Here is an 11,844-nt window from a genome sequence, read left to right as displayed (position 1 = left end):
TTTTTTTCACAGCAGAGAGCTTTGGTTGAACAACAATTACAGCCACTATTTCTCTGACTGCTTCTTAGTCCTGTCCTCCCTACCACAAGAAACTGATTAAAGCCAAGTAAACAGAGATAATTGCTTCCACACAGCTGCCGACTTTATGTTTGCAGTTTTTTTTCCCCCCTTCATCCAGTTGTTTTGAGCTTCTTATCTGCAGCCCAGTCATTTCCATCAGAGGCTTCATTCATCGGTTTTTCTTTTTTTGGGAGTCCAGCTTTAGATGTTAGACAAACAGAGGCCTGGTTGGCACAGGGAGGTTTCCTGAGTACAATGCACGGTCGATGGAGACTCCACAGCTACGGTGACGTCAGGGAGACAAACAGGGTTTATCTACAGCATCAGTATATCTGGCTGCAGTGCAAACAATACCAGAGTCTGCAAACACACAATCTACTTTCCATTTGATCCAATGTTGCTGGCAGTGGATGTAACACTTTCAATGCAGTTTAGGATTGATTTTATCATTTAGCCACAGATCAGATTTTTGATTGGAATTAAGCGTGGACTTTGACTAGACCATTTAAGGCATGAAAATTATGACTTTTAGGGTTGTTTCTCTGCTGGAAGGTGAACCTCCAGTTTCAAATCTTTTGCAGCTACTAACAGGTTTTATTCCACATTTGCAATACATTCAGGTTTGATCAGTTCCGCTTTTTGGCCGAATTATGCTGCCACACCTCAGAGTATTGTTTTATAATCCAACTCTGCTTTAAACTACTCCACTCCTGACCTGTCTGCTGTATTTCTTCATCTTTATGATGATGTTAGCTTAATGTTTTTTAACAAACCTCTGTGATGTCTGCACTGTACCAGGTTGTTAACTGGATTTCTTTTAGATTAAAACACACGGCACACTTTTTAGATATTTGTCAGAAAATTTTAAGAGCATCCTTTTTCTTCCACTTGACATATAACACACAATTTTGTCTATTACTTAAAGTTCTAGTCAACAACATTAGAAGTCTTTGAGAAAACCAAATATGAACATTTTAAGCTGTATTGCCCAGCTGATTTATTGACCCTGATTTCCTTAATTTTGGAAGATCTGACGATACTTATCCACCAATATGTGCAAATGTCTCAGCCATAAAAGAAGGCTGAAGAAGTTTATGATGTGAAAAAAAAAAGATTAGAGGAACTGATTTTTTTTTTGTTTGACTTAGATGATATAGTAGCTTGGGCAGCAATCTAAACATTACATTCAGATTTGATAGTAAAACTAAATAGTTTTATGGGTTTTGTCCAATGTTTTTCAATAAAATAAGATTGGAACACTGAAGGTGTATTGTAATCTTATAATATCTGTTGTGTAAGTTGTAAAAAAAAATTTAAAAATTTGTGTAGGTCAAAATCTGAAAGGGAAGGTCAGTCTTTTTAAAAAGACTGATTGGACTGATGCCTACTATGACTTTGTAAAGTCCTGAAATTCTTTGAAACCCTTGAGTTAAAAACCACAAAGCTGAAAATACAGAAATCAAAACATCCACAATATGAAAATATTTACTTCTAAAATATTTAAGCACCTGCGATTCAAAGTTTTAAAGTCAGTGTTGTAACCTTATATTAGTCTCACTTCAATACTTAAAATGTAAAGGGAAGCGACAGCTTTTAAAGATGAGAAAATATTTTAAAATAGTTTAGGAAAACGTAAAAAGGTAAAGCCGATACCATTTCTGAAAACTACAATGAGACTGATCGTAGTTTTCTTCCCAATAAAAAGTGGGGAAGAAATACGAGGAGAAAAAATATTATTAAAACTGGAACAACAATGCATAACATTTAAAATATTGTGTCCCACCAAATATTGTCCCCAAGCATTTCTTGCGATTGCAATGTTTCACAAACACATTCTGATTCGATATATTGTGCATCCGATCAGAACTCACTGAACTCTTTGGTCATTATTTCTATCAAAAATTATGATTAAAAGTTTCCTGTAACTGTAAAGAACTGCCACAGTTTTAATGGATTTCAAATACACCACCAAGGTCTTACACATGCCAAGTGAGATAAACACATTGATTAATGTAAAACGATGATACGGTGAGGAAATCTTACCAGAATTTCAGAGCATCTTTGGTGCTGTTATTGGGGTGGTGTTGCACGTAGTGGAAGAGACAGAGGAAATTCTCCAGACTCTGAAGGCTGATCTGAGAATCGACACACAAACGAGAAACAAGAGCGACAACGAGATTGGTACTTGCACAAAGACGAAGAGGAACTGAGATGTGTATCAAACAAACATTTCCTTTTCTCAGGAAGCTTAACAATGAGTTAGATAGTTTTAAAGTGACAGCTCAGGTTTGATTTTTCAAAAACCACTGGGAACTAGTGTGCAGTTTTTATTTCTCCTCTATTTCTCAAGTACAACAAATCAATAATACTGAAATAACCCCATATTAGATTAAATCTGAGTGAAGAAGTCAGAACAAGAGAAACTGTGACTTTCTAAATGGTGAGATGAGCCATCTGACCTCGCTTAACAGCATTACTGGTTCCAGGGTAGCATGCTAAACCTTCCTGGCTTACATGCCAGCCGCTAAACCAGCGTGCCGCTGTCCGTCATCCCACACAGGAGGCTTCTTTACGCTTCTGCTAATCTGACACCACTGATGGGATTCATTCAGACAATGCTGATCCCTGCCTGTCTGGGTCAAGAAGCCTGAGAATCCACACCGCTTCACTATGACTTAAGATGGCAACGACACGACTAGAGATGAAACGATTAATCGGATAAATCGTGAAATGTCTAATTTAGGAATTGATTCATCGTAAACTGGAGTTGACAGACTCAAAAAAAAAAAAAAGGCCAAATGCTGAAATAACAACATATTCAGAAAAATAATTAAGCCAAAATTGTACAATTTTGCATTTAAAATAAAGAAAAACTTTATAAATATGTTCAAACCAAGTGACATAGTTGTGGCTTCTATTAAGCCCCTTTTGCTTTCCAAAAATAGAAAAATAGTGAACAGATCTGCCCTTAACGATGTTGAATCAAACAGAAAGCTTTTCACATGTTGATGTTAAAAGTATTTTTTTGGTTGAAAATGCATCCTTTGATACAAATGACCAAGAGTTCACCATAAAATATTTACTTTCTTATTTTAAAAAGGAATGGAATTGTTTATTTGCATTTTAAAAATATATTTCTATATCTATTTTATAAAAGGAGTTTCAATTTATCCAAGTAATCTATTATCCAATAACTAAAACAATCATTAGTTGCAGGAATAGACACAATAAAGAGTGAAAACGGTTTAAAAAGAAAATTTTTGGTGCAAACCACTAAAAACATCTACTTCAACAGGAACAGGCTGATAAAATAAACCATAACTAATATTTAGATTACCTAAAATGTGATGCTCAAACACAGGTAAGTAAATATAAACATGTAAGCCACAGATCTGTCTCTAGTCAGGATAAAGGTAATTTAAATAAATTCAACACGCACATTTTTAAGTATTAAAGCATGGAGGTTGTAAATACTCCTGACCATATTTTATCAGGCTGGTTATTATATAAATTATATTTCAAGATGCTACACTCTTAAAAACAGCTTTTACTTGACAGATCTACTCTAGAGATCAACTGATTTAACACGTCTGCATTTTGTGTAGCAGGTTTGCAAATTTTCAGAATATCTTCATCAGAGTGTAAACCTCATTTGTAAAACAGCTGAAGAAATGAACCAAAAACATTTGAATAAATCTACATATGAAGTGTGTAAACTGCATTCGTCCATCCAAAATATATGAAACACTGTAAATAGGAGAGAAAATTGACTCAAATCTTGCAATATAAAAACAAAAAGAGCAATTCTTTTATCAATCTCTATCCAACTATCCATAAAACTGGATTAAAAAGGAGACAGATGGTGCAAAAATAGTAAATAAATGAGAATGTATCTAACTAGTTTGAGTGGTCCTGGCTTTCAAATTCTGCGTATTTTTCAGAAAGCGGATTAAAAACTCACTTTCACTTTTCATTGGTGCACAAATAGCAGAAGTTGATCCTCCTTCAGTAAGAGGTGCTGCTGCTATATTTGTTTACAGGGTGCAAAATTGTCTCTCGAGCTTAGAAATTAATTTTTTAATACATTTAGATCTGCATTTTAAATGTATTTTATAGCCTCAGCTGCATAATTTCAAAAATATTCACATATATGGGATATTTTGTATTTGTATTTTTATTTCAGTTAAGAGTTAAGAAAAGTGCATTAATGTATCACGTCTTTTCAGAGAAAATGTAGATATGCAGGTTATAAAGTTATTATGGACGGAGATGTTGTGAGCAAGAAGGATATCCAGTAACAGTCAATCTTGCATCAAATCTGAAGAAGCCTCTGACAGAAGTCAGTTTCATAGCTGTTATAACATGCTAACAGCTCAATATGCCTGCAACAGAAACATCTCTTGCCAGCATATCGAGCTGTATCTAAAAAACAACATCTAAATAATCCAAATCTAATTTTACTCTGAACATACTAAAGAAAGTGCATTTCGTAGTTTTAAATCCTGCAGGATGAAGGTGCAGAATGGACCACACTCACCGGGGTCAGGGTCAACAGCTGGGACAAAAACCCAACCAAAGCACTGATGGGTTTGGTGAGCAGGTGGGTGGATGGGTGGGTTTGGGTCACAGCACTTCAGGGGGCTGAACAAAACCATACGCAGGAATCAAACAAAAAGGAGGAAAAAGAAAGGAATGGATGAGAGAGTGGAGAGGAAGACAGGGGGAAAACATGAAAGCTGACATGATCACAGTGGTGAAAAACAAATGCAGCAGATGAGAAGCAGATATAAAAGCAGGGGAGAAAAACTGGCAGTAAATCAAAGCTGCAAAGCTGCCACATCTGTCATTAGTTCATATAAACTACGCCCTGAAGCAGCTCTGGACCTGAACTTGTGCTGTTAAATAAATCTAAAAATTTCTGTCTAAATGGATCCGTTTGTCCCTGCGTTATCTGTGTTTTTGCATTCATCAAATGGGAAAGGAAAACCAAATCGTTGGAGATAATTTCCAAGCAACAGGATTGTTTTTTTTCCTCCAGGGCTCTAATCCAATATTGTAATGCATTCTGCACCACTTTGATTTGATAATGGTGACATGGCCGATACCAGTGAACACAGCTTAGGAGGGAAATTGGTTCACAGAGCTCAGTGTTTAACCTTCCCTGTGAACTGATTAACGTCTTTCATCATTTGCCACCAAACATTACGGTTTTCTGGATGGGTGGAGACCGACTGCTACAGATTATTGCCACCATTTGTTTGTTGATGGAAAAGCTAGAGTGGGCCATGTTTGGCCCCCAGGCCCTGAGTTTGACACAAGTGAGCTAAACTTGTTCATGTGTGGAACAAGTGTTGAAATTTAAATAAGAAATAACTAAAATGATTTGATTTACATTTGTAAGCTTGTCTAGATACTTAGCAAGAGCTCTTCTTTGGCGATATGTTTTAGAAAAATATACAGGAAAGAATCAGCTGTTTTGATTTCAACAACGCTTTGTGAATAAGAAAGTGAAAGTGTAAAAAGCTTATGCATCCACCTACACTTTTATTCGGTCTACACTCTGTGCTTTTACGATTTGGAAAGGGTTTAGTGATCCCAGCCCACCTAACCATGCTAATTCTTAAAAAATGAGGCTAAAGATGGCTTATCATTTGATCTCTGATAATAGAAAGACAAAATGGAAATATAATTTGTCACAGTAAAGGTTATTGACAAAAAAAAAAAGCAAATAAACGCACACAAAATAAAATATAAAAGTGTGTACAAAAACAGAACAAAGAATAAAAATACTGTACAGTACGGGCACAATTTCAAATTATGTCCCGTCTTCAAATATATGCAAAACTTTCACACAGACAGTATGACATTTATTCGGCTCAATGGCGACTTATTGTAGGAAGTCTACAAAGAAACATTTTGAATGCTGTTCTTTAAACAGCTTATATTCTGACAGAATCAGGAGGTCAAACGGTAGTAAAAAACAAAACCTGGAGATAAGAGATAAGATAAGATATTCCTTTATTAATCCCGCAGTGGGGAAATTTACATTGTTACAGCAGTATAGTGGACAGAGCAGAACCAATATAAAAATCTATATATACAAAAAAAAAATACAAGTGAATATAGAAATACTGAAACAGGATTGTATGAAATATAAATAAATAAATAAAATAAATAAATTCCAGGTTTATTGCTTGTAGTGGAGAGTAGTGAACTGCTGAGAGCAGCGGGTGTTGTGCAGTCTGACGGCGGCCAGAAGGAAAGACCTGCGGTATCTTTTTAGATCAGCAATCTAAACTAATTCAATCAATAAACTAATCAATAAACTAATTCATCTCCATTACTTGCACTTTTTGAAAACAGAAACTCAAAACTGAATGGAAAACAACAAAACTCAATCCCTCCATTTGCATGAAAGAGATGCATGTTTGCAATATGAAACCCCTCGGATCCAGTGGCTGCGCCCAGTGTGGCGATCATGGGAGAACTGGTCATGGGAGTCTCATAGCTGAGTCACCCTCATCGGTACAAACTCTGCAGCTCTCTGGATAATTGGTTAGACTACAACTTGGCAGAGGGAAGAGCCGTGCTGCTGCTTATGTAACATTTTATTTATTTATTTCACTCTCTTCCCGTAAGAAATTCCTATTGATGCAATTTGACATTTGGGTGATGAGCGTCATGAGGAGCGCCTAACGTTCCACATTTCCGCTCAAACTGAGCAAAACGTCTCAAATCCACTCGGCTGAAAATAACACGCAGAGGAAGTGTAAACCAATGTTACTTAAATTATCATCTTGCTCTGGTCACTCCGTTCTGCTCTTAAAATGTTTTTTTTTCTTTTTAAAGCAGCAACGGACTTAATAACGTGTCTGTAGGTGGAAAAAAAGCTGAGGCAGAGGAGCAATGGTTCAGAGGTCTGACTCAGCCTGGAACAAGGGAGATGAATTATTCATCCTTTCAGCCAGTCGAGTGGAACAAGTCAGCGATCGGCGCGAGCTGGACTCAAACTACGGGCCAGAACGATAAAAGCAGATGTGAAAAAGTCCAGGCAGCTTAAGAACTTCAATTTAATCATCATAAATAACATGAGGAAAGTGTGGAAGCCATAAAAATAAATTACAATGATCGGATGCTGAGAGCGGTGTGATAATCACAAGACGTCACAGTCGTCTATTTCCCTAAATGAGCAAACAGGTGAGTCATTGTGAATTCATGTGAATTTAAAAAGGGAAAATCACTGAATTAAAGATTTTATTCACTGAAAGCAGAGATAGAAAGTAGGTTTAGCAAATGATATGCAGGCCTTTTTCTATAGAGCTCTAAAAAAAACCCACAAATATACTTCATTCGTGTGGATTTCCTCTTCTGTAATGATTCACCAGACTTTTACCGCAGTTGTGTTCAGTTGCTTGTTCATAGGTTTTACAGCCTTTAACCCACTCCCACTTAAGTGGTAATTTATAAACAAATAAGTCGCCTTACTGAAGCAGCATCAAAACACACCTGGGACACTTCAGTAACGGTACCGCAAACGCCAAAATTGTGATCCTTTGCGTGTTTGTAGCTAAATATCTCAAACGCAGCTTCAGGTGAGGTGAATGACTATAAAACATACAAACATGTTCGTCTAGAATGAAAGAAAATCAGAACTTTAAGTTTCTAGGCCGGATCACAACAACAACAGGAAGCCGGTATCAGCCAGCATCTCCAAAAAACCCAAAACAGGTAACGGTATTCATATTTCTATAATATTTCAGAAAAAAGTCCTCAAAAAGCAAGAACACTTTAAAAAAGCAATTATAATTTTTCCTCCACACTGTGTCCAACTGATGCTGCTTCCCACACATTGTCACTTTTTGCTTTGCAAAGCTTAAGCTGCAATGCTCCTTTCTGCTGAGCTAAATGCTACAAAAATGCAATTCCTATGGTGACATATTGCGACAGCATTCAAAAATGTTTTGTATGTAAATGTGTAAAAACAAGCGTTAAAGAGAGATTAAATCACTCACCCTTCACCTTGTTCAGCAGCACATTTTGGGGTTTTTTTAGCAGTGTTTCCTAATAAACATCATTATACTTTACAAAGTACAGCTTTGAAGAGATACTAGGCAAAATAAAAATACAAAGCACATTGAAAGCTGCACAATGTAAAATAAAGGTGGATCAGTCTTGCAATCTCTATGAGCTACTTTGTATTCAGCCCATTTTGCCATATGCTTCGCTTGAGAAGTTTAATCTTCTTTAGTAAAGCAATCAGGACTTCACCGTAGAAACACCAGAACGTGCTGGCACAGGCGAGTGTGAAAACGTAACGACATGAAATGTGGCTGGGACGTGTAACCAGGGTTTCTCTCATTCAGGAAGTCAAAACATTTCAGCAACTTTACCGACGTGAGATTGCTGTGAAGATGTGCGAGATGCGCCATGCATGAAAGATAATTTGCATCACATCTTTTTATGACTGCCAACCATAAAACAAAACAGGAGCGAAGGCAGAGGAGATGCAGAGCTGTACTTACAAGACCGATCAGCCATGAGAAGCAGAGTTAGCATTGATCCAGGAGTGTGACTGACTTCACTTGACTGAACAGGATGAATCAGACACACACACCCATACGAGGTGTTTAAGCCGGAGTTCACAGTTGGTACACAAAGACAAAAAACAAAAAAACAGGGCCTCAAACGCATCACGATGACATTTTGAAACATCCTGTTACCTCATAATGAAACTCAACATCGACCTGCAACAGAAAACCTGCCTCTTATGGTTGGCTCCTGCCCAACAAGCCATTCTGCTAAATTGACTCAGCTCATCAGGAAACGGCGAGAATGGAAACATGACTGACCACATACTGCAGATTTACCTCCCCCTGAAGGAAGATTTTAAATAGAAGTAAATACTCTTAATTATTTGAATTTTTATCCGTGCAATGCAAAAAGGGATTTATTTAACTTTAATTTATAAACAAAAGAATGTTTTCACTCCAAAATAGAGGAAGTAAAATCAATCTGTCAAATCATTTCATTATCTTAGAAATTCATCTGCTGACAGTATTGTCATGAGAGTAAAGGTGACCTGGAGGTCAATTTTAACAATCCAACAGCAGCAAACCTGGTCACTGAGCTGTAAAAACACAACAGAAGAAGTTAAACGGACATCAGATCCAACACTTTTGCAAAAATATTCAACTGATTTGAACATTTTTTTTTTTACATTTTGGTACAAACTTTATTGCTTTTTATTGTGATTTGATGCGATTGACAGCACAGCAAAGCTGTGAAGTTTGCAGATATAACTAGGCAGCAGCTTCAGCTCTGGTGTTTTCACACTTCTTTTATATAAGCTTCCTCGTCAACTGCTGCAAAAGAACGAGCTTATTTACCTCCATATTTCACTGCAAGGTGTGATCACAGATTAAGATGCAAAACAGAAGAGCAGAGTCCTCCTGATGTCTGTGTTTAGACATTTCCCACAATCACCGTCTTATTTAGCCTGCATGAGTGGACATCTACATCTACATTCACCGGGAGAGCAAAACTGCTCAATTTTCAAGCAGTTTTGCTCAAAAACTTATTTTCTTTGGTGTTGTTTTTGTGCCACCAATTTGAGTGTCCAGTGAAACCGATGTGAACATATGCATCTCTCTAGACAAAAAGCAAAGTGTATGTAAACAAAAACTACTGGCAGCAAACGACTGATAGATTGTTTAAATCCATCAGCGTATTCCTTGGATGAGAAGGAACCAACAATAATCTACAACAAGTCAAAATGCTCCAGGAAGGGACAAAAATTACACAACAAACTGCAGGATTTGAGAAAACATGATGCGCTTCAATTTTGTAGCCTAAACATATGTAGTTCAGTGCATAAATATGCTTATTTTGCTAACAGCTAACATTTCTACATTTCTTGAGCTGCGATGTGATGGATCCCTTCGCATTTTGCTACCTGCATGCTGTCTGACAAAGAAAAGACACGGACCGCCAAACTTTACCGTGTGCTGTTGTGAAAAAACATAATTTGCTGGTAGCGCAATGGTAGCCATGTGAGCGCCACAAACTGTCACCATGTCTTTCCCACATCAGGCTCAGTTGAGAGGGAAAGGTAGCACTCTAGAGAGGACAGCTGTGTTCAACAGACCCTCTCTGTGTGTCTCATACACTTAAATGATCACGCGTATCAAACTGACAGGTGTAGGAGCAACCGCAGTTGTACCAAGGGAGCCATCGTAACAAAAAGTGACAGATTAAGTTAAAAGATTATTAGAAACTTCAGAGCATCCTCGGTGCAAAGCGGGTAAATAAGGATAAAGCTCACCAGTTTCAAGGATAAGACCAAAAAGATCACCGAAACGAAGCAAAAAGTGAAATTTCAGGTCAGTGAACTGTAATGCATCTCATGCAATTCAACTGTAAAACAAGCTTTTCTACTAGAAGGAAACAAAGACACAATAATCTATTTGTATAGGTGTGCACACTCTCAAATGAATCCTGTTTCTGCACCTTTTGATCCAATTTTAACGGTTAGTCCTCCTGGGCATGGCGGCTCTGATTAGAAATAAAGTGTAGCTGTTCCTCATTTGCATCCTTTGGCTGAAGTCACGGTGTGAGGAGAGCCAAGAGTGCAACAAAACCCACAGCATCTTATTTATCTCTAAGAATCGTGAATAAGAGCAGAAAACATTGGAGAACGGTGAATCAAATCCTGGACGTTTCTCCAGAAGTGATGAAAAGGCAAATCGACAAACTGTCTGGTCTAACAGAAAAGCCTTTACCTCCAAAAAAAATACAAACAAAAAAAAAACAAATGATATTCTGAAACCAAGTGGGAAAAACATGTTGTGATCTCAGTATGCCCACTATGAAACATGGTGGTGGCAGCATCATGCTGTGACGTTATTTTTCTTCTGATAAAACCAGGATTTTAAGCCAAACTGGATCAAATTATCAGTAAATAACAGCCAGTTTGATGCAAAACTTCCAGGCGTGTTTATGATGGATTTTAATTTTTAGCATCACAGTGATTTTAAGCAATAGATTTGGAAAAGATTAAATTTGGAATAGATCAGTCAGCATAAAGAGTTGAAAATGGCAAATATATCTGGGATCACCTAAAGAGAACCGAGGATGACTGATGTCCTTTTCCAAGCATTTTGCAAGGCAGAATGTTACTAAAACACTGGATGTTTTTGTTTTTCTGATAAATTGTACCAGCATTTGCATTACATAAACATTTAAACCAGTTATTTCTGGCATAATTTTTATATTAAATAAGATCTGGCATTTTAATTGGGGTCTGGACTGTTGAGAGCCACTATATTTTCTGAATAAGAGCATGTCTGATGTGTGTAAAGACACGCAGTCTGATCCTAATCTAGGTCTTGTGATCCGACTGCCGTTCTGCTCCAGCGGCACGAGGGGAAGGCGAATGGAGCAGCGATAGTCTGGGAGAGATTTCTGAACAAACACATCGCAGCCCTTTCAGACAGTAATGCATTCACACTGTAACACAACAAGCTGTGGTTTACACCTGCCTCCATCTCTGCTCTGATTCACCACACATCTTGTACGTGCTTCTACTTCAACACTTGTGAGATTATTTCTTTCTCCAAAAGCTGGAATCAGTGGAGGTTAATGGCTCTGAAGCAATTAGGACAGATCTGAGGAGTAGTAGTAGTAGTTTGGGTGTAATGTCAGCAATATGAGGTGTAATTTAAAGATATTATGCTGGTGGCATACTGTATAAACATATTAATCAGTAACTTCATGATGAACTTCTTT

The 11,844-nt window shown here is 37.3% G+C and overlaps 1 protein-coding gene across 6 annotated transcripts in view; it reads right to left on the bottom strand.

Moving 5' to 3' along the window:
* The window catches only part of lyst (lysosomal trafficking regulator), a 76,866-nt gene that overhangs the window by 62,798 nt on the left and 2,224 nt on the right, over nt 1-11,844 (bottom strand). For 5 of the 6 annotated variants that reach the window (XM_007551502.2, XM_016671142.1, XM_016671145.1 and 2 more), the window contains one exon: nt 2,104-2,195. In XM_007551502.2, the coding sequence (XP_007551564.1) occupies nt 2,104-2,195 (92 nt within the window). Of the gene's footprint in view, nt 1-2,103; nt 2,196-4,597; nt 4,673-11,844 lie in introns of those variants that run through there. The other variant, XM_016671147.1, reaches the window with a different exon arrangement.

This window comes from Poecilia formosa, unplaced genomic scaffold (assembly GCF_000485575.1).
Source record: "Poecilia formosa unplaced genomic scaffold, Poecilia_formosa-5.1.2 Scaffold42, whole genome shotgun sequence".
In the NCBI taxonomy this organism is placed as follows: domain Eukaryota; kingdom Metazoa; phylum Chordata; class Actinopteri; order Cyprinodontiformes; family Poeciliidae; genus Poecilia; species Poecilia formosa.
Note: the sequence above shows the minus strand (reverse complement) of the source record. Positions and strands in the feature narration are given on the sequence as shown.